This window comes from Bos grunniens, chromosome 23 (genome assembly GCF_055505025.1).
Source record: "Bos grunniens cultivar Pamir isolate PY7600 chromosome 23, Bosgru_T2T1.0, whole genome shotgun sequence".
NCBI classification, from domain to species: Eukaryota; Metazoa; Chordata; class Mammalia; order Artiodactyla; family Bovidae; genus Bos; species Bos grunniens.
In genome coordinates, this window is record NC_141187.1 from 26,299,669 (window position 1) to 26,327,116 (window position 27,448).

A 27,448-nucleotide genomic window follows, 5' to 3' on the forward strand; every position below is an offset into this window, starting at 1 on the left:
ACGGCTGACTACAAATCCCAGTGTGCCACGGGAGCCGTCGCCGCAGTCTATCGGGGCCGTAGAGCCCCAGCGTCCTCCTCGCGTTGCATGATGGGGTTTGCAGTGCGACTTACGTTGCAGGGGGTCGGGGGCTAAGTTTTCTCTCCTGGTTTTTCCTGAGCGCCTCTTTTTCTCAGCCTCCAGAAAAAGGTGTTTTTGAGAAGCTTAGTAATTATGACAGCCTTACGATAGTGGAATTCCACTGTTTCCTTGTAGTCCTGGATTGGGATTCTAGCCACTGTCGCCGAGAACCGTGTAGCGACCATCCCGAGCACCCAATTCGATACTTTAGGACCGCTTGCCTGAGGGTCTTAACTCGAAGTTTGAGCACCCCACTCCAGTACTCTTGCCTGGAAAATCCCAATGGATGGAGGAGCCTGATGGGTTACAGTCCATGGGGTCGCTAAGAGTCGGACACGACTGAGCGACTTCACTTTCACGCATTGGAGAAGGAAATGGCAACCCACTCCAGTGTTCTTGCCTTGAGAATCCCAGGGACGGGCGAGCCTGGTGGGCTGCCGCCTATGGGGTCGCATACAGTCGGACACGACTGAAGCGACTTAGCAGCAGCAGGAAGTTTGCATAAGTTCACTGAACCGAACACTAGGTCGAGTTTGGCCTTCGGACACCCGATGACCTAACCCGGCCTGTGCCTCGCGCGCAAACCAAGTGAATGTCCCTCGCCCTCCACCGGGCAGCAAGGGGGCCGCGGAGCCGTGCGACGGCGGGTCGGCAGTGCGCATGCTCGCCGCGCCGGCGCAGGTTTCCGCAGCAGACTAGCGGCTCCGCTGCGGCGTCCGGGGTTTCCAGCAGGGCCGGCGCTCCGGTTCGCGCAGAGTCCTTGGCCTCTCGGCGGGCCCCCGGCGTCCCTGCGCTCCGCGAGTCCCCGGCCGCCGCCCAGCGCGCCACGATCTGGCCCTCTGCCCCGCGAAGATGGCTGCCGTACGCCGGGCCCGCAGTTACTGCCGATGCCTGGTGCGCTTCTCCGACCGAGAACTCTGCTAAGCCCCGCTGCAGCAGACGGCAGGAGTAGACACCGGACTCCCAGCGCACCTCCTCGCGGGGGCGGTGCCGAGAGGGCGCCGAGAGCCCCTCGGCCGCGGCCGGCCGGCCAGCCAGCATGGTAAAGCGCCTAGGGGCTCGGGCGAGCGGCGGACGGGAGGACCCGGGCCTGCGGGGAGCCCCCGGGAAGTGGGGAGGAGGAACCTGCGAGGGGTGGGGTCTGCAAGGTTACCACCATCCTGGGGTTCTGGCCTGAGGGAGAGGATGGTGCCAACCTTGCCGGATCCCCGGAGTTACTTCCTGCGGACCGCCCACCCCCACCCCCGGTGGGGGCTCCAGTTTAGCAGAGAGTGATTGCTGGACGGCCGAGAAAAATGCCTCTCTTCGGCCTTCTGAGGATATTTAACCAATCTCTTGCCTTTATTAAAAGCAGCAAACATAGATTGAGGTGAGCCGTCGCAGTATTTGAAATCGGGAGGGAGCTTTGGCAAGTGGAGACACTTGTTGATCGCCACCCCTCCCTGCAAAAAACCAAAAACAAAACCTGCCCAGGGAGCCGCCGTTCTGGCCTTTTAAGGCGTCTTGAGTTTAGGACGCACTTGTCCCAGGACGCGGTGGTGCCCGGGGCAGGGTTTTGGCTGGCGGTTTGAGGGATTCTGTCGCATTTCAGGGCCCTGAAAGCCCGAGTACAAGTGGAGAGACTGAAAAGCTCCAGAAATTGACAAAGCAAGTTCCATGGAGCTATTGCGTGCTGGCACAGGTCGTCTGTGCCCCATGCTACTTTGCTTTGGCTTCCAATAAATTGTCGATGCGAGAAACTAATCTCTGGCCAAGTTGAATCTTCAAGAGTGAAATGATGCCAAACTCATTAGTTTATAGTAAACACCCGAGTGTTTATGAATGTATGAATGGTTGAATGAGTTTATGAAGTCAATTTGGAGAGTAAAAAACACTAATTAACTCTGCTTCTAAACTTTTAGAGTTCTCTGACCAGGATTAAGCACTTAACTTTGGGTATTAACTCCATCTGTGAAACAGTAAAATGATGAACACATGAAGCTACTCTGGTGAAAAGTGTTAGGTCAAACTCAATTATGTAAAACAAAGTGAAAATCTCTGCATGACAGCCGAAGACCTACTTATTTCAAGTGGTATTTGAGTTGAAAAATGCAGTAAAACCCCAAATTTGATTTGTTTTTGTCATCGTACTGTCAAAATCAAAGTCACAGTGGATTAGAGCTCTATTATCACACAACTCAGGGAAGAAGAAAGATGCTGTCTGTATTATCCGTTTCCTGTCTCCTTACCTCATTCTTGAGATATGCATTATATATTATCATGGCATTTTATTTGTTAATTCAGCCAATTTTTTGAGCACTTATCAGCCTGGCATAGTGCCAGACCCCAGATCTTGTTGCCAGTGCACTAATTCTAGTGAAAGAGATGAAAGCTCAACAAAATTCTTCAGTGCTGTGACACCAGCACATGTGTAATGGGAAAACAAAAGAGGCAAGTAAAGGGGTCAGAAAATGTTTCCTCCTGGGGTAGTCCCTGAGCTGAGTCTTGAAGGATGAGCAGCAGTCGCCAAGTGGGAGGAAGAGGACACTGGCATTCCAGATGCTGAGAGAAGTAGCATGTGCAAAAATTGGGTGGGAGGTGGCAGGAGAGAGAGCAGGGGGCGCTCTTGAGGGCAGTTTGGGAGGACTGTTGGGTTAGAGGTGGAGGCTGAATTACTGAGATACATCAGGGACTAAGGTCCCCTTCCATTAGCCGTCCTTAACGTTTACAGTAATAAAGCAGACCCTTATTTGGGTGAGAAATACACTTGTTAGATCTATAAATTCAAACTCTTTTATTGTGTAATTTGCATTAGTGATGTTCTTAGTAAGGGGCTTCCCTGGTGGCTCAGAGGGTAAAGCATCTGCCTGCAATGCAGGAGACCTGGGTTTGATCCCTGGGTCAGAAAGATCCCCTGGAGAAGGAAATGGCAACCCACTCCAGTACTCTTGCCTGGAAAATCCCATGGACAGAGAAGCCTGGTAGACTACAGTCCATGGGATTGCAAAGTCAGACATGACTGAGCAAGTTCTCAGCTTAAAGAGACAAAAAAAAAAAAAGTATTTGATAATACTTAAATTTTCCAGTTTTCTGGAAGTTCCTCTGAGTCTCTGGCCTTTCGCGTTTATTTCTTCACCACTCAGCCTTCCCAGAGTGCCAAACACTTTAGCATATACTAACTAGTTCACCTCTTACAGGCCCCTCTGTGGTAAGTCTGCTTGCAAGAGATAAGATGGGAAGCCAGGCTTGTTTGTGTTGCGCTGTGAAGTAGTGCAAGTGTATCTGGTTGCTGTGCTTAAAGATAGGTGCTAATACAAACATCTTAGTCCCAGGAGCAAATTAGAACCCAAACTGTCAACTGTAAAACTTCCTGTGTTTGGAATGAGTAACATTAAATAGATTGTATTATTTTTATTTCTAACTGACCTTCTAGATCACTTCCCTGATTGCAGCATTTCTTTATAGGATTGAACACTTAAAAGTGTTGAGCAAGTCTTATTAGCTAAGAGGTGTGTTAGGTAACAGACTGCACCTGGGCAGCATTTCATTTTCAGTGGAAGGTAGGATTCAGTTTTATTTAGCAAACGTTTATGGAGACTAAAAGGATAAAATGGAAGGATACTGACCTGGGGCCTCTATTAAGTCCTAAGCCATGCACAGTAATTCCAGCCCTTTATTCCACTTTAAGTCAATCCAATATATAAAAAACCTGGATTTATTTTTTTAAAAAAGGAAGAGACTTCTTTATAAAAACCTTCACTGTTAACATGTCTTTGATTTTAATGAGTTTTTCTAGTACATTTAAGATATTAACAAAGTCATTCACACATTAATAACATTCCCGTTTATATAAAGAAAGGACAATCATATATGGGCTGTATGTTGTTGTCCAGTCACCCAGTGGTGTCTGACTCTTCGCGACCCCGTGGACTGCAGCACAACAGGCCTCCCTGTCCTTCACCATCTCCTGGAGTTTGCCCAAGTTCATGTCCATTGCGTCAGGGATGCCATCCAGCCATCTCATCCTCTGATGCCCTCTTCTCCTCCTGCCCTCAATCTTTCCCAGCATCAGGGTCTTTTCCAATGAGTTGGCTCTTTGCCTCAGATGATCAAAATATTGGAGGGCTATATATCCTCTTTTAAATGATCCATGAAACAAAAGCTATTTGAACTCTGTCCTGCCACTCACTGTTACTTTCTGAAACAAATCTGAAACAAAGTGTTCTTTTTAACCACCTACCAAACATTTTAAGCTGGAGATCAGTGAAGTACTGTATTCTACAGTATTAAAAAGTTGAAGTACCAGATTTTTCCAACTGGAATCATTTTCCTCACCTGTGAAGAATTTATATGGAGAGAGAGAACTATGTGTTTCGCTGGGCAGGCAGCTCAGTAGGCAGTGTAGGTTACCCAGGGAAACTGGTGTCTGCGTGTTCTTCAGCTTTTGTTTCCCTTCTCCTTAGGCAGAAGCTGAGGAAGATTGTCATTCCGAAGCTGTCAGGGAAGGAGATGATGATGATGAAAATGAAAGCCCTGCTGAGACGGATTTGCAGGTATGTTTCTTCATTTGTGCTTCAGTTCTTATTCTGTTGGTTTCCATACATAAGCAGGAGTTGGTCATACTTACGAAGATTCTTAGGTCCTTATTTGCATTAACTATAGCTGTGTTTTCATACTGGTTTTTGAAATGCTTCAATTATAACTATGTTATGGATTTCTTTTCCTGTAAAAAGGAATATCAGTGGCTACTATGTCATTCAGTTATGGATTTAAAGTGTTCAAGGCATAAGCATGAGTAACACCCATCACCTTAAAAAAATTGACAGATTTGACCGTCTAAAAGTTTGAGACCTATGTATAGCAAAAGATCTTCTAAATCAAGAGAAATAATTAGCTGGGAAAACTATTTACCATGTAGAGAGAGAGGGTTGATATCTCTCATGTAAATATAATATCCTTATGAAATTAGTAAGAACATAAGATAGATAAAAATGGACAACTGATGGAAAAAATTAATATATAATTAATTTATAATATATAAGTAATAAACATTTATTAATTAAACATTTTAAGAGATAATCAGCCACAAGAAGAATTTTATCAGTCACTGATCACTTTTATTGATTAGTCTTTGGGTGGGGCCCACCTGGGAAGAAAGTGTGGTCTTGCTGAGGCCTTAACCACAGGGCAGACAGCTGAAGGCTGTTTGGTAGCACTGCCAACAGTTCAGATGTGGAGGTGGGTATCTAAGCAGCACACCAGAGCCCACCACACTGGAAGGCTTCACTTATTCTGTATTTTAAAAATTTTTTAATGATGCATATTTAGAAAAAAATAATTTCTTAAAAAAAAAAAAAAAAGAATGGTTATTACAGAGTTGGGGCTTACCCACAGAATTTTGAGATGATGTATTCCAAGTAGAAAGCTTGAAAACATCTAAGTTTAGACTCTTAAGTGATGGCTTATATTTTCAACTCCAGTTAAAATTTGATTTCCCTGTACCATTAGATTTCTCCTGTATAGAAAATCTTATTTTAGCAAACTTTCACTGTTTCTTCAAAGTCTTAAGCAAAAATTATCTTGGAAGATAACAAGTATTTGGTGGTAGTAATTTAAAGACCGTGTTTTCTCATCCAAGAATATGTATGTGTGTGGACATTGGTGTTGGACTATTGACAGATTGTTCCAGAGGTGAGGTCCTCTTCCTTGGCAGGTCTTAAGGCATCCTTCTCCCCCTCCCAGGCACAACTCCAGAGGTTCCGAGCTCAGTGGATGTTTGAACTTGCCCCGGGTGGAGGCTCAGGCAATTTAGAATCTCGACCGTGCAGAGCAGCGCGAGGCTCTTTGCTGAGGGCAGCGGACACCAGAGGAAAGCAGGAGCTGGCGAAAGAAGAAAAGTTAAGTGTTATGGGCGTTGTACATGGAAAGATATGGACAAGTGTGCCAGTGTCTCCATCCCTCAGGACTTCTTATAGGTCTTTGGATGATATGTTACTCCTCCTTTGCTACAGGTACACAGTCTTGCTGGGACTCTTTAGTAATGCAAACACCCCTGAGGTTCATTTGGTCTCTAAAAGATAGATTCCTTTGAATTTATTAATAGAAGCCCAAAAGAGGAAAAATTTGTTCAAATGTTAACATTTTCCCAAAAGCCTTACTGTAGTAGTTGGTTATATTTTGAGTTGAATAAATTTAGTGATGCAGTGATTACTTCCTTATCCTGGAAAATTGCAGATGCTTTCTAGTGGTTCACCTCTTTCTCGTGCTTGATCACACAAAGCACACACAGCCCACCGTTTCAGATTTCACCACGCTGGTCCCTCTGTGTCCTTGGTTGCTCACCTTCCTTGTATGATACAGTGTAGTGTTTGTGTGTAAGCTTGTACATCCTCTAGTACACGTTAAATCCTTTCTAGCTGACTTGTAATACCCAGTGCAATGTAAATGCTCTGTAAATAGTCACAAGTACAATGTCAGCACTACATAAATAGTTGCTAGTGTGCAGCAAATTCAAGTCTTGCTTTTCAAAACTTTCTGGAATTCTTTTCAAACATTTCTGATCTGCACATGGTTGAGCCTGAGAATGCTGAGCCCAGGGATGTGGGGAGGTTACCAAATCCTTTCCTCCACAGGGGCTGTCATCTTCACACCATTAGACCCAAGTTTTCATTTACAAAAATTTGCCGTTAAATAATTGACATTACTGTGACAACAAAAGACGTCCATATTTGCTTTATTTCAGTTTAGTTTGGACATACTCACAGGTTCATGACCCAGGACAGTCTTGTGCGCGCCTCCCATCCTCCCTTGATGATGATGCCTTCCTCAGCTAGACTTTTTGGAAGTAGATAGAACCTTGGTACAATCCAGAGCTTATTCAGATTTCCAGGCACTTGACTGTGGGAGTGTATATAAACAGTTCTCTGCAACTTTATTACACATGTCGCTTGATGTAGCTACCATCAAAATCAAGATACAGAACTGTTCTGTCACCACAAGGCCCCCTTCCCCTACCTCCTTAGTTATATGCTCTCTTCCTCACCTCCTCCACAGCCCTTCCTAACCATTGGCAACCTCTACTCTGGCCTCTATTTCTGTAATATTCATATGATATTCAAGAAAACGTGCAATTCCTTTGAGATCCCTCCCAGTTGTTGTATGTGTCAGTCGTTTGTCACTTTTTTACTGCTCACTCGTGTTGCATGGCATGTACATACCCCACTTTGTGGGACCGCTCACCTGTTGAGGGACTCGTGGGTTTCAAGTTGGGGGCTGCTCTTACTGGAGCCACTATGAATATTCATGTGCAGGTTTTTGCATGAACATAAGGTTTCATCTCTCTGGCCTAAGTAAGTGCAGTTGCTGAGTTTCGCGGTAAGTGCCTATTTGGTGAAAAGAAACTGCACTGTTTTCCAGGGCTTCTGCACCATTTCGTGTTCCCTCCAGCAGTGTATGAGTGACTCAGTGTCTCCGCATCCGCATTACCCTTTGTTGTCATTACTTTTTAATATTAGCCTTTCTGATAGGTCCTTGTGTCTCCCTAATGGCTAATGATGTTACAAAACTCTTCATGTGCTGTTTCCCATCTTTATAGGCCCCTCTGTGAAAAATGTTTCTTTTCTAATCAGATTTGCTCATGTTTTTACTGTTGGATTTTAAGAGTTCTTTATGCATGCCAAGTACAAGTCCTTTGTTGAATATGTGGCTTGTAAGTTCTTTCACTTTGTAGCTTGTCTTTTCATTTTCTTAAGAGAGCTTCACAGAGCAAAAGTTTCTAATTTTGATGAGGCTCAATTTATCAACTTTTCCTTTTATGGATTGTGCTTTTGGTGTCCAAATATAAGAACTCCTCACCCAAGTCTCCTAGGTTTTCTTTTTCTTTTTCTTTCTAAAGGTTTTTAAAGTTTTACTTTTGAGTCCTTGATCCGTTTTTGAGTTACTTTTTTCTGTAAGCTGTGAAGTTGATCTTGAAATTCACTGTTTGGCTAGTAGATATGTAACTGCTGTAGCATAATTGTTGAAAAGGCCATCCGTACACTACTCAAACCCATTTTTAATACAGATTTTCAAATATTGTTTTTCACTGTTTGTTTTTATAGGCTCGAGAACTCTTCCTAAAAGCAGTAGAAGAAGAACAAAATGGAGCTCTTTATGAAGGTAAAAAACTCAGATTTTTTATTACAGAATATTCTGTAATATTCTGAATATTACAGAAATAGAGGCCAGAGTAGAGGTTGCCAATGTCATCTTGTCATGACATTTCTAAATAACATCTCATTACTGACCAGTTTTTTAAAAACTGAAATATATTTGCTCTTTGTTACTGACCAGTTTTTTTTAAAAACTGGAATAAATGAGAACATCAGTCTCTGCAAATTTGAGATTTTTTTTTTAAGGCATGAAAAATAAAAATTGTACTTTTATATAACCCATCTCTTTCCAAAAATATTGCTAAGAAACATTGTCATGGGGGTAGAATGAGTAAAATAACCTTTTCTAATTTAGAATTTAACATTTATTAATTATTAAAGTCTTAAAAATATTGTTACTTACTGAAAAATAGGATATGCTCTTTTTATAGGTCAGTGTTTCTTCGGAGGAGGAAAATACATAGGACAGGTTGAAGAACATGTACATTTTTTCTCAATTTTAATTTACATTATACAAGAAGGAATACCCTTCAGCCTTTATTGTCTGTTTTGTTGGGTCCGTAGAAATATGTAAGTAAACCAAGAGATGAGGCTGTTTACCAGATTAGGTTTATAATTAGGCTTTCATTTTGTGATAGAAAAGCTATTAATTGGGGCATGGAAAAAATGCTAGCGCTGGAGTCGTTGGCCTCAGATAACATTTTCAGAATTGTTGCATTTATTTGCAAGTTTCTTCTAGTGGTGTTTTTACTCTGACATTCGAAAAGGGCCCAAATGATGACATCCCTCCTCAGTCGTTATTAGCCTGTGAGAGTCCTGTCTCCATGTGGTGTTCAGTAACTCACCCCAAGTGGCAGAACATGGCAGAGTGGATGGACTGAATGGGCTTGGCCTGAGGGAAAAGAACTAATCAGCTTCTGCAGCCCCAAGTTATATGATCTCTCACTGGTCTGGTTCTAAACCACCTGGCCAGGAGATTTATTTAAAAACAAGTTTTATAGGTTATTTGGAGAAGGCAATGGCAGCCCACTCTAGTACTCTTGCCTGGAAAATCCCATGGGTAGAGGAGCCTGGTGGGCTGCAGTCCATGGGGTTGCTAAGAGTCAGACACGACTGAGTGACTTCACTTTCACTTTTTACTTTCATGCATTGGAGAAGGAAATGGCAACCCACTCCAGTGTTCTTGCCTGGAGACTCCCAGGGATGGGGGAGCCTGGTGAGCTGCCGTCTATGGGATCACATGGAGTCAGACACGACTGAAGTGACTTAGCAGCAGCAGCAGCTAAGTAACAGGCAGCTGGAGTAAAGGAAGATGAAGTTGAAGGATAAATTCCAAAAAAAAAAAAAGAAACCTTATTCTACTCAGGAGGAAGTATTTGATTTTCCTAAGCTCTGCACACCAGAAAGAAGTTTGCTTAAAGTTGTTTTTGCTGGGGCTACAGCAGTGACATTTTCAAAGCCCAGAGAAAGACAACTACATATAAAATCACTTCTGACAGTATGTGAGAGGCTGAGGAAAAAGATGGGCTAAAAGATAAGGGTAAAATGCAACATCTTAAGTTTCTGTAACGTGAGTGCTTCAGAAAAAAGACTATTTCTGAACTAGTAGGGTTTGAAAATGAGTTTGCTCACTGCTCATGTTGCGTATAGAAAAGGGGAATTTGGTTGTTTGTAAAGAAAGTTACCAAATTAAACCACGATCACTGTAATCAAAGGAAATGACGAAAATGTGTGGTCATAGCTAATTTAGCTTTATTTCTTCTTTTAGCCATCAAGTTTTATCGTAGGGCTATGCAACTTGTACCTGATATAGAGTTCAAGATTACTTATACCCGGTCTCCAGATGGTGATGGCGTTGGAAACAGCTAGTGCGTATATAATTTGATAGACAGTAATATATAGAATTTGTTAAAGTTAAGCGTCTTTGCCCTGTTGACTCTTAGCATGATAAGAAGACAGTGCTAATTCTGTTAAGTTTCATAGTCTTTAGTATGAAGACTTGTTTATAAAGTTGTAGACATTTTTTAATTAGGGAAATTTTAAGATTATAGAAATGCACATTTTAAACAGATATAACAAAAATAAGGTAATGAAAGAGGATTTTTTTTTTCTTTTAATAAAAGCGGTGATTACTGAAAAGAGTAAATTAATGGACGTGTTTCAACTTTCTGAAATCTATAAAGTCAAAATGATTAAAGTGTAATCAGGCCAAAGCTGAAAAAGGTTAATAATGGTTTAATAATGGTTGAAATTGGGTACATGGGGTTTTATTACACTAGTAATTAGACTTTCTCCTTTTGTATCTGTTTGAAACCATACATTTTTAAAAAGGTTTTTTATTAGGAAAGTGCTAGACTCTAGTCAGACTGGCTTGTAGATAGTATATTGTTAAGACTAACATCTCTTTAAAAGTATAAGGGCCAGATATAAGTGCTTTAGTATGAAGACTTGTTTATAAAGTTGTAGAAATTTTTTAATTAGGGAAATTTTAAGATTAAAATATAGAAATGCACATTTTAAACAGATGTAACAAAAATAAGGTGATGAAAGAGGTTTTTTTTTTTTTTTTCCTTGTAATAAAAGCAGTAATTACTGAAAGGAGTAAATTAACATATTTGTAAGCCAGTACTTTGACGTTGCTCATAAAAGAAACCTAGAAAAGTAGAATTTTTGTAATATATTATATCAGTCAGTCTTACAAAACCTATGGCATGAAATAGTTAAGAAGTTACCTTTATTGATAACTTATGCTGACTGCCTTTTTTAACTGCTTATAGTATTAACACTTAAGCTTTGACTAAGCCATATTAAAAATATCCCATTGAAGTCAGCATTTGTTGCCTGTTTGAACTTTGGTGCTAATAATAATTGTTCACCAAATTAGATTTAACAACATGAGGTAGTTCATACTCAAAAAGACTTGTTCAAGGATTTTCTAAACCTTCTTGAAATTTAGGGAGAGTCGTTTAGACCCAGGTCTTAGCCAGTTTTATAAATAGATGCCAGGTGCTGTTAAGAAAGGTTGTATTAAAACAGCATTTCTTTCTCTCCCATCCTGTCATACAGACCCAGGTATTCTGAAAATTCCTTCAAAATAATAGTTGTTTCTTATCAGACCTAATAGGCCCTAAAAGCTTCTGCTGGTTTTTTGCCTCCTGTAAAGAGCTGGTAGCAGAGCCCTGCAGTCCCTCCAGCCTCAGCCACATGTCCATTTTGTTGTCTTTTAATAAGCCCTTCCTGGTTTTCTAACTTCATCCTCATCCAGCTTTTTTGTAAGTCTGATCATTTTTAATGTTACCCTCAGCAAAACTGGAAAGCTAGATATTTTTCTAGAACTCTACACATTTGTTTATGCTAATAGATTACTCATGGACCCTGCTTTTTAAAATTATATATTTTCCTCTAAAGGAAGGGTTATAAAGTACATATATTAGAAAGCCTTCTTGGTAAGTAAGTACCTCAGATGACATCTGTATATTTTATTTTTATTCAATTCGAATGGATTATGTTCACTTAAAAGGATATATTTACATATGATTTTTAAAAAATCATTTGAAATTATCTTTTTTACTAATTCATGAAATCTCTACCTTATCATAAAACTAATTAATTAAATCTCAACACCTATATCCAAAAATTTTAAATTCTTCCTCTGTGGGAATTAAAATTGCTGAGGCTTTTTCCTTCAAAAAGTTGGTATGGTACCCCTTTGCAGGGCAGGGTAAACTTTTACCATGTTTTTGAAAAAGAGTAGTAAGAAGTTTGCTTTTAGATGACTTTTTCTAAAGCAAATTTGAAAGTCCTGTGAAAAATCAGTTTCAAAGCTGTGTTGTATAGACTGGGGCACTGGGTTTATTCACCTCCCTTCTTTTCTTAGCATTGAAGATACTGATGATGACAGCAAGATGGCAGACCTCCTGTCCTACTTCCAACAGCAGCTCACGTTTCAGGAGTCTGTGCTCAAACTGTGTCAGCCTGAACTTGAGAGCAGTCAGACTCATATATCAGGTGTGACTTCTTGCTCCTTGTAACTCAGAAATACTTTTCCTTAGATTTAAGTTTTCCAAACTTATAAGGTCAGATAACTGTCATACAGTAGCTTTAGTTCCAAGTATAGTGGGGGGTCTAATTATAATTAATTTGTGTAGACAAGCTTCTCAGGGTCTGAAGTAGAGTGGAATTTGTAGTGTAGTTGGTCGAGGATGCCATCTTCTTTACAGTGATGGTCTAAGAGGGTGAATATCTTGAGTTGGTGGGGCAGCCCTAAGAAAACTGGAGAAATGCTGGTATCTTCAGGCACTTCAGCCAAGTTGGACAGTAGTCCTGAAACAGGCTGAGTGTTTAAAAATGAATGTTTTCTCTTTCTTTTCATGTGTTTAGTGTTGTTTAATTTGCTCTGGGAACTTTTCAAAGGAGGACAATTGAAAATTTTCAAGGAGGTGAAAATAATCTTTTAATGTTACATATGCAGTGCAGATCATACATATGTGTACATTCTAGATTATTTTTTCTAGTATTTTTATATCTCTTGACAATGAAATGATCTTCCACGGGAAAGGGGAAAGTAGCTTCAGAGATGTTTTGTACTGAAAAGACAAAGATATTTGTGTTTTGATGTTAGGAGCCATTATTTCTTTTGGGTAGTTAAATACACTTATCAGCTCCAAGACGATCTGAAGGGTGGTTTATAAAATTTTAGGAATAAAAATATCTGCACTGAGAATGTGACAGTCACGTGACAGGTAGGAAGGAGAGGAGAGTCACTGAGGATGGTTTCCTTTGCAGCTCTGCCAATGGAGGTCCTGATGTACGTCTTCCGTTGGGTGGTGTCCAGCGACCTGGACCTCAGATCATTAGAGCAGTTGTCACAGGTGTGCAGAGGATTCTATATCTGTGCCAGGTATTTACTTTTTTTTTCTTTTTTTAAAGCAACTCTGGCTGTGGTGGAAACCATGAAAAAGCAACCAGTGAACTGGGGAAAAATATTTTCACACCAGGTATCTGATGGGGATTGATATCCAAAACATATGAAGAACTCATACAACAGTTGCAAAAATCCCCAAGGAACCTAATTAAAAAATAGACAAAAGACCTTAGATGTTTTTTTCAAAAAAAGATATTCCATGGCCAACAGGTATACGAGAAGTTGCTCAACGTCATTAGGGAAATGCAAGTCAAAACCATAGTGAGATATTAGTTCACGCCTGTTTGAATGGCCATCATTCAAAAGACAAGAGATAAACATGGATGTTGGTATGATTGTAAGTTGGTATAGCTACTATGGGAAACAGTATGGAAGTTCCTCAAAAAATTAAAAATAGATTTACCATGTGAGCCAGCAATTCCACTTCTGAGTATATATAAAAAGGAAATGAAAACACTAATTCTAAAAGGCGTCTGCACCTCTTGTTCATAGAAACATTATTTATAGTAACCAAGACTTGGAAACAACCAAAGTGTGCACGGATGGATGAATGGATAAAGAAGATCCACATATATAAAATGGAATATTATTGAGCCACCATGTATGGTCATGGATGGACTTCTAAGGCTTTATGTTAAGTGAAATTAAGTCAGAGAAAGACAAATACTATATGATCTTACATATAGTAATCTACATAGAAAAAGAGAATTTGTGGATTTGTGGCTACCAGAGGTGAGGGAATAGGGATTAGAGGAAGATGGTTAAAAGGTACAAACTTCCAGTTTGAAGGTAAGTACTAGGGATGTGATGTACAACCTGCTGGCTGTGGTTACCATCACTCTATGATAGAAGGCTGTTAAGAGAGAGTGGACCTTAAGAGTTGTAATCACAGGAGACCTTTTCTTTTCCTTGTAGCTCTATGAGATGATGGATGGTCACTAAACCAATGGTGATTTATTTCACAATAGATGTTAATCAAACCATCATGCTGTATACCTTAAATTTTTACAGTGATGTATGTCAAATACTTTTCAATGAAACTGGGGAAAAGTTATCCTATACATTTAAAATCTTGCATGTGAAGAATAATTGTAGTTTAGTATAACATTTAAGACAGGTAATGTTTTATGAGGGCTGGGTGCCTTATGTAAAAATATATACTTTATCCTTAGCATCTAGAACATTTTTTAGATATTTATTTATTTTACTTTATTTATTTGGCCATGCCAGGTGTTAGTTGAGGCATGTGAATCTAGTTCCCTGACCAGGGATCGATCCTGGGCCCCCTGCATTGAGAGCTCAGAGTCTTGGCCACTGGATCACCAAGAAATCCCTAGAACTTTTTATAATTTTGGTTCTTAAAATTCAAATGCATTGTTTTAAAATAACCTAATTTCAGTTGAAGTCCTGTCTTTTGGGTAAAACATTTGAATTGCTTGACGGCTTTGTTTTTTGATAGTTCTGTGTGTATTTCTATTTAACAAGTACCTGTCAAGCTCTCTAGTTACTCCATTAATTTTTCTTTTAATTATATATGAGAAAACATTGTAAAAAGGGAATTAAAACAGATCTTCAGGGGTAGGATAAAACTTGGTTGCAGAAGTATTCATTAAAAAAAAAAATACATTGCCGTGTTTGTTTGGGGGATGTCTCTTTTTGCAGTCTGGCTTCCGTATAAATAGTTCCTCTGTCTTATTTCAAGTTACAGATGAATTTAAAATTATTTTGTGTTGTGTTAGAATCAAGTCAGTTGCTTTGCTTTTTGCAGTAATCCTGTAACAAAGTCTTGTTACGGTTAGGGTTGGTGCCATCTTCAAAATCTGCCTCCGGTCTGATTGTTTCACTGTTTCTCTAAGTATCATTTTGGCTCAGCCACCTAGGCCTGCTCTGGATTATGGCATTGGCATCCCGTGTGGTCTCTGAACTTCCACTCTTACACTTGAGCTCATTCTCCATAGACCAGCAGAGTCATCTTTTAAAACCATCAGTGGTACTTAGAACCTTCTAGTGGCCTCCTCTTCGCTCAAACAGCCACCGCCACCTGCAAAATTTCCACCTCACCTGTCCCCAACCACCTCTCCACAGATGCCGTCTGCACTTCACCAGGTCACTTTGCCGCAGCCACATCATCCTTCTTGCCCCTTGTTGAGCATGCTGGCCACACTCCAGCCCTTGGGCCTCACCTGCTGTGGCGTCTGCCAGGATGCCCTTCCTTGTCACTGTAGACACCTGCCCGGAAAAGAGAGTCTGTTTCCCACCCACCTGGTCCTGGTCCTTTACCCAGCTTTGTTTCTTCTCACACTGAGCACACTGCCTAAAACTTTTCTCTCATTTTCTTGTTTTTCGTTTGCTTTCCCTGTAAAAAAGCAGGGCCCCTGCCCTGCCCATCCGTCTGTCCCAGTGCTCGGCACAGTGCCTGGCTGGTGCGCAGCCGAAGTTGCTGAATCGAAGATGCCTGTTGGCAGAAATGCTTCTCTTGTCTGAGTGCAGATAGGGCTTACCTGTTAAATATATTGATGTGCTTTTATTCCCTAGAGACCCTGAAATATGGCGTTTGGCCTGCTTGAAAGTTTGGGGCAGAAGCTGTATTAAACTTGTTCCGTACACATCCTGGAGAGAGATGTTTTTGGAAAGGCCCCGTGTTCGATTTGATGGTGAGTTGAACTCTTTAGAGCAACAGAGATCTGTTGTGCTGATTTTGATAAATACATAAGTCTTCATTTTTCTATACCAGACCTGAGTACTGTAAGCATATTTAGAGGAAACCTCAATAAAAATAAAGCTGGAAACATGTTACATGATGGTAAAAGTTTTTTATTAAGTTCTTTTTTAAAAATCTATTTCTTTCTGTAGGCGTGTATATCAGTAAAACCACCTATATTCGTCAAGGGGAGCAGTCTCTTGATGGTTTCTATAGAGCGTGGCACCAAGTGGAATATTACAGGTACAACTGTAGTAACTCAGTGAGTGAAAATTTTCTCTCTCCAAGTGTTAGTGCATTAGTTATCAGACATTGATTTCGCGTGGCTTTTGCGTTTATAGACAAAATGGCCCCTGGTGTTTTTATCCAGTTTCTAACAGGAACTGCAGACAAAGAGCCAACAGATTAAGATAGATCAGGGAATTCCTCTTGGCTCTAGATCTAGAATTACTTTGTATTTTGGAGCTCCTCCTTGTCTTCTGTCTTATCAGAGCGCTTGGGCTGCTATTCAGGCTCATCCTCACCAGGTATCCACGTCACCGAGGAAGAAGTCGGCTGTGCTGACTACTGTGGAGTAGACAGCATTGGGCCTCTGTTTTGTATGACGTTAGGTAGTGCTTTAGGGAGAAACACGCAGAACTTTAACAGAGCAATGTTTAATCCAATTTATTTCTATTCGGTGAGTGACACTAAAAGTCCCATGGCTCCCTCTAAGGAAGGTAACACACTGCTCTGTTTCTCTGCTGCTGGCCTCACGGGCCACGTCCGTGTCAGTGATGTGTGCCAGTCCTCTGGCCCGCGGCATCTCCCTTTCGGTTTCATAGCCATGCATAAGTAGGTCTGGGGACCAGGAAGTAGGGACGCGTTTCATATTCGCGCATGGCGTTCTGGTGTCTGCCTTGTCCCGCAGGTACGTAAGGTTCTTCCCGGATGGCCACGTGATGATGCTCACCACGCCCGAGGAGCCCCAGTCCATTGTTCCACGCTTACGCACCAGGAATACCAGGTGGTGGCCTTCTGCAGTTTCCTGTCCGCTTCACATTCTAGGTGGTAGCTTGCAGATTATGTAACTTATTACTGGATGATTAAAGAAGCAATCATCTGGGGCACTTGTGAAAAATAACTGATCCTGGGACTTATCTGGCAGTCCCGTGGCTGGGACTTGGTGTTTTCACTGCTAAGGGCCTGTGTTTGATCCCTGGTCAGGGAGCTAGGATCCCACAGACTGCACAGTGTAGTTCCCCGCCACTCCCCGCCCCCCAAACAACAACAAATACCAACCCCTGGGCCTCTCCCTAAAGCCCTCCTTCAGTAAGTCTGGGGCCTTGGAAACTAGGTTTACTCACATCGTACCTGATTGTCCTCAGGCTAATTGAGTGAATACTTCTAACCCATTACTTTCTCAGTTACTTAAATACACATAACGGATAAAAAGATTTAAAGTGTTTTTTTGATTTTGCTTTTAGAACGGATGCAATTCTACTGGGTCATTATCGCTTGTCACAAGATACAGACAATCAGACCAAAGTATTTGCTGTGATAACTAAGAAAAAAGAAGAAGTAAGTATGCAAGGCAGAATTGGCAGTTTTCTTTTAATTTCCATACCCTGCTCATTCAAGAGTCTTCTTAAAATTTCTTTCTTAAAGTATAGTTGATTTACAGTGTTGTATTTAATCATTCAATCATTCTCAATTAGAAAGGATGAAACGTACTCTTTTATAAATTATACTGTTAAACAAAATGGGCGTTGACTTAACAGCGTATCTCTGAAGAGAACTGGAAGGTTTCTAAAATGTGGTTATTTTTTATCAAATCAATTTATTTGTCCTCCAGGTTTCCTATTTTGGCCCAGGTTTTTTACATGTGAAAATGTAAAGCCAGGATTTCCTGTGAAATAACTAGTATGATTATATATGACTGTATTTTTGGCTTTTCTCATTTTGAATCATAGGAGATTTTCTTTCTAAATTGTCTCATATGGGTAATTCTTTCAGAGATATTTTTAGAATTTCAGTTTCTCCTGGAAATAAGCTAAAGTGAGATAATTTCCTTCTTCTTGTTCTTGCAAAAGGAAAAAAAAATGCCAAGCAAATACAATGGCAGAATTGTGACATTCCAGAGTATTTTAAACTCTCTCATCAGATTAAGGGACTGATATTTTCCAGCTTTTCTCCATGTGCATTTTTTTTAACCCTGGTTAAAAACCACAATGTGGACCCAAGAAGTTGTGAGGTAGTTAGAATAAATATTTCTGTGTTGTTCTTGTAATGAATATAGTTTCTGAACGAGGTTTGTCTTGTGTTGAGTCCACTCCCCACTCCCAGTGACCACATAGGGAATAGTTGTTGTTTTTTGTTCAGTTGCTCAGTCTTGTCCAACTCTGCGACCCCATGGACTTCAAGCTTCCCTGCCCTTCACTGTCTCCTGGCCTTTGCTCAGACTCATGTCCATTGAGTCAGTGATACCATCCAACCATCTCATCCTTTGTCACCCCCTTCTCCTCCTGCCCTCAATCTTTCCCAGCAACAGGGTCTTTTCCAGTGAGTCAGTCTTCGGATCAGGTGGCCAAAGTATTGGAGCTTCAGCATCAGTCCTTCCAATGGGAATAGTTAGTCCTTCATCTGTGAGTCCTGTGGCCCTTGGCTGTGGCTTCTCCAGCTCCCTCTGGCTCCTGGAATCAGGGGCTACAATCTGAAGGGCAGAGATTCTTACTATCATGGTGATCATAGCCTTGAGTTTCTTGAGATCAGAGCTGGGGAGTTGTGAGGCCCCCACTGTTAAAATGTTACCTAATAAGAGGGTTTAGGCACTCGCAACCTACGCCCAGTTTTCACTCCAGACTGGCGCAGTGAAACCATATGTAGTGTCGACATTCTTATGTTTTAGCAACATTCACAGAAGTGTGGTTCCAGTGAACCTTGTCACATCTGTTTCTCCGTAGACTAGTTTTCCGTTATTGCAAAAGATAAGTCATACTCTGCTCTTTCTGCCCCACTGTTTTCGAGTAGAAGAAAATATTAGGCCTAGAGATGGACGGGAGTTTGAGTTCCCATCTCCGACACTGACCCTGGGCTGCCCATCCTGGATCCTCATCCCCTCAACCGTCACACAGCTACCATGCGGTTACACGTCATACCTAAGGTTGTCATCCCATTGAGATAATGTGATGGAGGCAAAAGTCTTCTGCTTTTAGAGGCTCTCATGTATTTCCAGGCACTCATACATATACACTCATACACAAAAGTCTGTCTAGTCAAAGCTATGGTTTTTCCAGTAGCCATGTATGGATGTGAGAGTTGGACCATAAGGAATGCTGAGCACCGAAGAATTGATGCTTTCGAACTGTGGTGTTGGAGAAGCCTCCTGAGAGTCCCTTGGACTGCAAGAAGATCCAGCCAGTCAATTCTAAAGGAAATCAGTCCTGAATATTCATTGGAAGGACTGAAGCTGAAGCTCCAATACTTTAGCCATCTGATACGAAGAATTGACTCATTTGAAAAGACCCTGATGCTGGGAAAGATTGAAGGCAGGAGGAGAAGGGGATGACAGAGGATGAGATGGTTGGGTGGTATCACTGACTCGATGGACATGAGTTTGAACAAGCTCCGGGAGTTGGTGATGGACAGGGAAACCTGGCATGCTGCAGTCCGTGGAGTCACAGAGTAAGACATGACTGAGCGACTGAACCAAACTGATACACGTTGGCAGTTGATAAACCAGTATAGCTGTCTATCCTGTGTGCAGATAACTATGTGATAATACGTTGCTCAGGTATTTCCGCATAGATGCAGCTCCATCTGTCTCTGTGTCTGTCCGGGAAGTGAGGCCCCACTGTTGCTCACGCATCTCCCCTCTTACAGAAAGCACTTGACCATAAATACCGGTATTTTCGCCGTGCCCCTGTGCAAGAAGCCGATCAGAACTTTCATGTGGGGCTACAGCTGTGTTCCAGTGGCCACCAGAGCTTCAACAAACTCATCTGGATACACCACTCTTGTCACATTACTTACAAGTAGGTGAATGCCGTAAAAACCTCAAGGGTACAGACGCCGTGTGCCCTTCCTGTCCAGCTGAGGACTCAGGTAGGGTTTGATTCCTCAGAGTTAATGTTCGATCACAAAGGAAAACCACAGTATAATCTTCTGCAAACCAAAGAAATAGCCAACCTGAAGAAAACTAAAAGTGGGCCCGGTGGAGTGTACAGAGCTCCCCCTAAGGGTCCATGGACACGTAGGTGGGCACCTCCCCTGTAAGGTTGAGAGCAGCCCCCATGAGTCTGTCGGGGCCTGGCCACTAAGCTGCACGAGTGTGACTGCAGTCATTGGCTTTCCAAGGCAGTTGTGAAACACCTGAACTTCTTTCTTCTCCATGTTTCAGTCTCATCATTTTTCACCTTATTTCCATTTGGTTTATCCCCAGGGATTATACACAGATTTTAAAGTAAATTGTAGTTAGGAAAGGAAGTCTGCTGAGATGATCACCAGTGTTTCAAAGCCAAATTAGTGGTTCCTGTTTAAAGCCATTAGTGGTTCCTATTTTAAACTTTTTATCCTGTGAGTTAGGATTTACTAGTGTGAAACAGTGAATGAACAGATGAGAGAGTGTGAGAAAGGAACAGTACTGAAATGAGTAAAATGTAAGAATTAGGAAAGTGAAATTTCAGTTCATGTAGATACTGATGTTAGCTGTTGTGAGGTTTGGAAGAATATTGGTGTGTGCCCGAGGGTCATTCCATGCCAGTTGAGTCCAGAGTTCTGAGAGGCAGGTTGGAGGTCGGTCGCCTTCCATCAGCCTCTCTGATGACCTCAAACAGGTTGCTGAAAGCTTCCTCAGTCACGTTTCCACCTTAGGAGTAATTCTTCCTACTCATCTGGGAGGTCTTGACAAAAAGACCATTTTTTTCTTGCTTCTCTCCATTATCTACTGGTCCTCCTGTCTTCTTTCTGCTTCTCTGAATAATTGTGAAGTAGAATTCTTTTTTTTTTTTCTTTCCAAAGAAACTAAACCCAGAAGTAGAGCCAAGCAAATGATATTTATGAAGTCACTGGAATTTTCTGTTTTTGTTTATTTCTTTTCTTTTCTTTTTTTTTTTAGGTGAAAAATAAAAGGCTGTGGTAATATATCACCTCCTTCCCCCTCAACCTGAAATTATGCTGTTGATTATGCAAATATTAAATCATTAAATTCTCTTCTAGGATTATAATTCTTTCTAAAATATGTTTTTTAACAAGAGCCATAAAATATCTAGAGCCTTTGACTTAGAAATTGTTCCTTGGGAATCTTTTCAAAGGGCATAAGGAAAGATATCAAAAACATTTACAATTGCCAAACACTGAAAACTAAATCCTCCAGCAAAGGGGGGATTAAGTAAATGTGGTAAAAGCAGACAGTGAAATATGCAGCCACAAAAATGGCTTCTGAAGATTTAATGATGTGAGGCAGTGCTTTATGTCATGATGTATAAAGCAGCGAAGTATGCCCTCAGCAGTGAAGCTCAGTATCAAGGTTGAGGCCCTGTCTGAGTGGGAATGAGTGATTTTTCTTTACACTTTTCTAACGTTTTTCGAATTTTCCACAATGCACCTATTATTTAGAATTGACTAAGATGAACTAAAAATGAAAAAAAAGGCTAATGCCTAAAATTAAACTCCCCCCCTAAATGTAGACAGGAATTTTAAATGAGCTGAAATCTCCTTGTGATGAGTGACTGTGGGCTCTCTTTCCAGATCTACTGGAGAGACTGCGGTCACAGCGTTCGAAATCGACAAGATGTACACGCCACTGCTGTTCGCCAGGGTGAGGAGCTACACCGCGTTCTCCGAGAGGCCGCTGTAGCCCTCACGTCCGCCCCCACTGCGTTGCATGAGTAAAAGTATATAGAGAAGCAGAGCAACCTAAGTTATAAATGTATATATATATATGATATATATATATGGAATTGGAACTTATTTTACATTGTCGGAGTTCTTTCAAGAAGAGTATTAAATTGATTATTTTTTTTATTTAAAGGGAAAGTTGATTCTTGGGGTGTTTGTTTTGAAATTAAGTTGAAATTATTTTAAGTTTCAGGACACTTATGTTGTAAAAAACCACATGAGGTTTTAAATCATGCCCTTTTGCAAGCAGACCTCAGAGCAGGCTTCTGTCCCATAGGCTGTCTTCTGACCAATCAGCCCAGTATTGAAACGCGTCAGGGGAGCACCCCCATGGGATCAGCATCTATTTCACGCATGACATAGCATCTTTTAACTAAAAGCTCAAAATGTGAATCCCTGTTCTGAATTTGTTTGAAACTGTTTGACCAGTGAAGATCATAAATAAAAGGTTTCTTTCAAGAAAATGTATTTGGATAGCCTTTTTCAAACGTCAGAGTAATGAACGGTCCTAAGGCAGCCAGCGAAGGCTCACAGATAAAGGAGTCATCTCAGTCTTTATAGGCAGCTACAGTCTGTAGTGTCTGTACCAGGACCCCATCCAGGCCCCCTACATGTGTGTGATATTAGGTGAGAAGAGAGGACTCCCTTGGGGCCAAGACTCTGAAAGAGCAGAAAGTGAAGTGAAAGTTGCTCAGCCATGTCCAGACTATGCAACCCATGGACTGTAGCCCACCAGGCTCTGTCCATGGAATTTTCCAGGCAAGAATACTGGAGTAGGTAGCCACTTCCTTCGCCAGGGGATCTTCCCAACCCAGGGATCGAACCCAGGTCTCCTGCATTGCAGACAGGTTCTTTACCGTCTGAGGCACCAGGGAAAGAGCAGGAAAGGATCCTATAAACCCAGGGCTAGCTCCTCCAGATCTCAAGCTGAGAAAAGAGCCGGCCTTGATCTGTATGTTAGCACCTTAGCTGCAGTGCTGAGTATTTCATTTCAAAGTTTGTGTCCGGCACAGTTCTACCAGGTTCAGATTTGGTTTTGACTCAAATACAGCTCAAGTCTAGTATTGTGTACTTTCAGAAGTTGATACCTGCCACCACGGTTGCTTTCCAAGTTCAGAGTGGCATTAAAAGATTCTTCATGAGTTCTACAGTTCAGTGTGGGGACGGCCTTTTGAGAAGCTAATGTAATATTAAACGTGAAAACCGGACTTCCCTGCCTGTTCAGTGTTTCAGAGACTTCATGCTTCCAATGCAGGTTCAATCCCTGGTCAGGGAACTGAGATGATCATGCTGCAAGGCACAACCGAAAAAAAAAAAGATGAAAACCATCCATCCAGTATGTGTTTAGGGAAAAGCATTCCATTTAGGTTGGCTTTCTGCAGCGGTCTGAGAGATGAGGAATGCAGGCATATTGCAAGAAAGTGCAAGCCAGTGAATTCTGTGCCAAGCTCAACCTCCACAGGAATGGGTAAGCCAAGACTGGAGCTAATTAACACTTAGTTAGGCTCACTGCCTTTGTGACACATTCCCTGATTCTACCAGGGCGCGTCCCTTTTTTGTTTTCCCAAAATACCCCATATTCCCACTATCCCAGCAGTTATCACACTGTTTTTTTTTTTTTTTTTTAAACATGTCAGCCTCCCTCCATAAAACTGGGTTCTTTGAGAACAGAGGGCTATTTCTCTTAAATTCCTGATCGCAAAGCACCCCTGTGCTGTGAACATTAAATAAAATAATCCCTAGAAAATGGTACACATTCCAATGGGGCTCTAGATTTTCAAATGAATGAATGCACTTTTTGACACTAGGGGGCGCTCTTGTCCCATTGTTAGTTTTTTTTTCCTAGTCAGGGTGAGGGAGGGAGCTGGTTTACACATTCACAGGAAAACGGGGGCATCCCAAATCCTTCTGATTGGCCTCCAAAGCTTCATGAGATAGGAGCTAAGACTTAAAGGGTGTGTCCAGAATGAAACTCCATCCTGAGGACAGAGCCCTGACTCCGGCTATGCATAACTCCTCAATCACCAACCAAGAACCCCGTTTTCTTGGCCAGTGTTTATCTGGCAGTTTGTCTTGGCTGTTGGAGGAAACTGAATATTCTATTTGGAATGAATACAAAAAGGATCCTGGGATGAATCATCATGGGGCAGGTTAGGGGGGTAGGCAAGATGGGAAGGGGCACAGAGTGGCCAACCTATCCCCATTTCACACACAAAGGGTCTGATTGATAATTATTGCGTGCTTGGGAGGCCCTGAGCCCTACTTCCCAACGTCTTCTGCCCAGTGCATCACCCCTAAATCCACTCAAAGCTTCCATAGCTGCACCTTCTGCTTCTGACTCCGATAGACATGTGATTGTGGAATTGAGATGCACAAAACCTTGCAAGACTGATCGAAGATTTGACTGATGCCAGAGTCTGTGTGTGTGTGTGTGTGTGTGTGTGTGGGTGGGTGGGTGGGTGCAGCAGAGTGAGGGGGAGAGTGTGAAAATTTCCTCAACAGTATAGGCTTCTTTGTGTGTTGTGTTTGTGTGTTTAGTGTTTAATGATGTTAATCCCCTAGGTCAGACCTTTGTTATTCTCCTTTATGGGTTGTTGTTTTTTTTTTTTTTAATATGCATTTATTTTGGTTGCACCACATGGAGTGTGGGGTCTTAGTTCTCTGACCAGGGCTCAAACCCATGCCCCCTGCAATGGACGCGTGTAGTCTTAACCACTGGACCATCAGAGAAGTCCCCGAGGCTTCTTTCTAATGAAATGGATTTCTGTGCAGGCTAACTTTTATTGCAACGCTGGAAATACATTCAACCCAGTTAACTGTGCACAGGCCAAAGGGGTAGGAAGTTGAAACCTACTATGGAAGCAAAGGTAACTATGTAGTCATTTTATCGTCAAAATCAGGACACTTTTCAGGGGAAAGGAGAGTGTGTTTTGTAATTACGCTGAGACAACCAGCTAACTTGAGACTGTTCTGGGCAAGTGGGGATGGACAGTCATTCTACATACCAGGCATTGCCAAGGCTCTTCCACCAGCTTTTCATCAGATTTCACTTATAATGAGCTTATTTGTCCTTATCTCTTTTTCTTCCTCTTGACAGAAAAGATGCTAATGGTTTCCTAGTATGTGAAGTGACCGCTTTGGGCTCTAATAACTTCCCTCAGAATGTCACCAATGCGTGCATTTGATTGATGGGCAGGAATCACTGACCACATGAAAAAGTGCTGAGTCTGTTTGTCCGTTTCCACTTTTCTCACATCTAGGATTCTATTCAGAATCCCAGGTTACTGTGGACGGCTGCCAAAAGATGTCTTCTCTTTGCCTTGTGACTCGAATTCCCTCCAAGTGTCCGGCTAGAAGCCAGGTTTCCTGCCTTGTCCCTGCCTTCTTCTCCCTTTGTTCCCGTCTGTGCGCTCCTACTCTGCATGACCATGGGGAGGAGTGGGTTTACTGGGAGCGCTGTGACATAGTGTGGAGCACAGACCACAGACTGGGTGAAGGACTTGAGCTCAGAGCACCTGGCGCAGAGCCTGAGGCATGTAGGTGCTCGACAGCCAACTCCCATCAGATCACCCTCGTCACTGCAGGACCGGGGAGCAGGGGAGGGGCGGCCTCTCTGGCATCTCTACCAGCACCGTGTCAGAGGACGAGTTCCCTGCCCAGGGCCCCCAAGTCAAGCCTCCAGGAATAGATGCTCGTACCATTCAGAACAAGTGACAGTTACAAACACCCAGGCTTCTTAGATTAAGGGTCATTTGGTTAAGTATCCTTCAGACTTTAACGATTGCTTTGGGTCCCTGGGGTCTCAACAGGAGGGAAAGGATCTTATTTCATCAAATGTGAAGGCATAACGTTTCTCCCTAATTCAGAACTGAAAGGAAGAAGTAAGGAAATAGCGTAAAACAGTAGAAATGCCCTGGACTTTGGAGCTGGATAGCTCTGAGTTTGAACATCACTCTTACCAGCATTTATTATCTTAGTCAAAGACACTTAACACCTAGAGCCATATTTGTAAACTAGGGATAATGGTAACTAACCTGCAGGGTTGCCATGACAATGAAGTACTACACATCTTAAGCCTTGGCACAAAATAGGCTTTTATAAATGGAAACTATTATTACCTAGGATTATCTAAAAGAACAGTAACACTCACATAGGCGGGGAAAATAGCTCTGCGATTGTGAGCCCCCAGAAAGATTCTGAAACCATCAATCTTGAAACAAGCAAATAAATAAAGCCCAAAGACTATACTTGTGACCTAATCTAGACTGGGCAGTTTATATCAGAAATCCTCTTATCCTAGGGGAAGTCAGCTTATGACAAATCCATGACTGGTCTTGATCAGTTGGTGGGGTTTCCTGGAGTGTGGTCAAGAAAGATTTTGATGCTGAGTCTGAACTCGGAAGCATGTTGTGACTGATTAGTGATGCCTGCCTGGGTGCAGGACCGGGGGGCATGTGGTTACCCCCTGTTCCTCACTGACTGATGCATAAAAATGCTCTTAACACAGGCAAGAGTCTGGACTTCTAGAGCAGCACTCAGGCTTTGGGCAGCTCAGGGGTAGTAAATGGAGGGTCGTGATGCTCCAGAGGCTGATAGAAAAGGAATGGTATGAAGATCATAGGAAATCCTTGATAGTGTACTGGGCAAATTTTCAGTGGTTTCCTAATTCTACCCAGGAGCAGCCCAAAAGAGGTAGGCAGAAGAGCCTGAGACCTGAGAGAGACAAGAAAAAAAATGTTTAGCACCTATGATACCAGCTGGCATCATGCAAACTTGCTTGGCTCTCCTCTCTCTGGCAGGGTCCCCAGGAGGGCACGAATGAGCCACAGTGGGCCAGGTGGGCATATACTGGCTAGTGGGTCTCTGGGTGGCTTGTCTGAAAGGAATCAGCTATTGGACTCCTGCTGAATGTCTCCAAGAGGCCAGATCTTCCCATGACTAAAGAAGCTGGGTTATTTGTGAAATATCTATACCTTAAAAATTTGTATCAAATTAAAAAGACACACACAAACAAAAACCATCTGCAGGATGAATGGAAGCAACCAGTGTTTGACCTTCGGGGCTAAATCCAAAATCACGAGCTTTGCACTCTAGGCTCAGATGACTTCACAGTGACCTACCTTTCCAGGAGCCCTTCCTGCTTACGTCCTCGGCCAGCCAAGAGTAGTTCCGGTTCCCAGGACACTCCAGGCAGCTCCCTTCCTCTGCATCTCTGCTCTGCTGGCTCTGGAACGCCTTTTCTCCCAGCTCCTGCAGCTCTACCTTGAAAGTTCTAGTCCTCTTCCTGGAAGTCTTCTCTGATTTGCCTCCAGCCAATGAATGATTAAATAATTACACACAATCTACTTGTGCTGGATGCTCTCAAAGGGTTATATTTCATCTCTGTTGTAGTTTCTATCATTCAGGCATGACCTACCCATCAGAATGCTTCAGAGAAAAGGTTTGATAATTATAAGCGACTTATGGACAGAGCTCCCTTCTCCAGCTCACCCCCCAACCACCACCATCACCATTAAACCCCAAGATCTGCCATGTGAGTGCCAGATGAATGTCAAGTCTTCTTGAGAGCTTCAACTTTGAGGGACTAAACTGAGTTCCCAGCCAGGCTGAACTTGAACCTGGAAGACCATGGCTGATTGACTCACTGGTCACCCCCTCCACCCCATCTCTCTGCCATTCCTCCACAGTGTTCCACTC

The 27,448-nt window shown here is 42.2% G+C and overlaps 1 protein-coding gene across 8 annotated transcripts; it reads left to right on the forward strand.

Annotated features, from left to right (window-relative positions):
• The first annotated feature begins 104 nt into the window (after nucleotides 1-104).
• Nucleotides 105-22,215, forward strand: FBXO9 (F-box protein 9). Of its 8 annotated transcripts, XM_086369127.1 has the most exons (14): nucleotides 827-1,162; nucleotides 4,563-4,652; nucleotides 5,842-5,995; nucleotides 8,197-8,256; nucleotides 10,018-10,117; nucleotides 12,127-12,257; nucleotides 13,035-13,149; nucleotides 15,709-15,827; nucleotides 16,027-16,117; nucleotides 16,785-16,880; nucleotides 17,341-17,434; nucleotides 19,736-19,887; nucleotides 20,970-20,989; nucleotides 21,602-21,823. In XM_086369127.1, the coding sequence occupies exons 1-13, from the start codon at nucleotides 1,160-1,162 to the stop codon at nucleotides 20,971-20,973; spliced, it is 1,209 nt and encodes a 402-aa protein (XP_086225253.1). In that variant the 5' UTR covers nucleotides 827-1,159; the 3' UTR covers nucleotides 20,974-20,989; nucleotides 21,602-21,823. The 8 variants fall into 8 exon arrangements, with proteins under 8 accessions (XP_086225256.1, XP_086225253.1, XP_086225251.1 ...); XM_086369130.1 differs by lacking the exons at nucleotides 827-1,162; nucleotides 20,970-20,989 and adding an exon at nucleotides 105-189 and having other exon boundaries at nucleotides 5,842-5,996; nucleotides 8,199-8,256; nucleotides 21,602-22,215; XM_086369125.1 differs by lacking the exon at nucleotides 20,970-20,989 and having other exon boundaries at nucleotides 21,602-22,215.
• Nucleotides 22,216-27,448: the final 5,233 nt, after the last annotated feature.

What these genes read in the sequence shown, in the direction of transcription:
- FBXO9 (XM_086369128.1), top strand. An exon ending in CAGTCAGACTCATATATCAG is followed by an intron (nt 12,258 to 13,034) that starts GTGTGACTTCTT and finishes TTTCCTTTGCAG; the next exon opens with CTCTGCCAATGGAGGTCCTG. An exon ending in TTACGCACCAGGAATACCAG is followed by an intron (nt 16,881 to 17,340) that starts GTGGTGGCCTTC and finishes TTTTGCTTTTAG; the next exon opens with AACGGATGCAATTCTACTGG.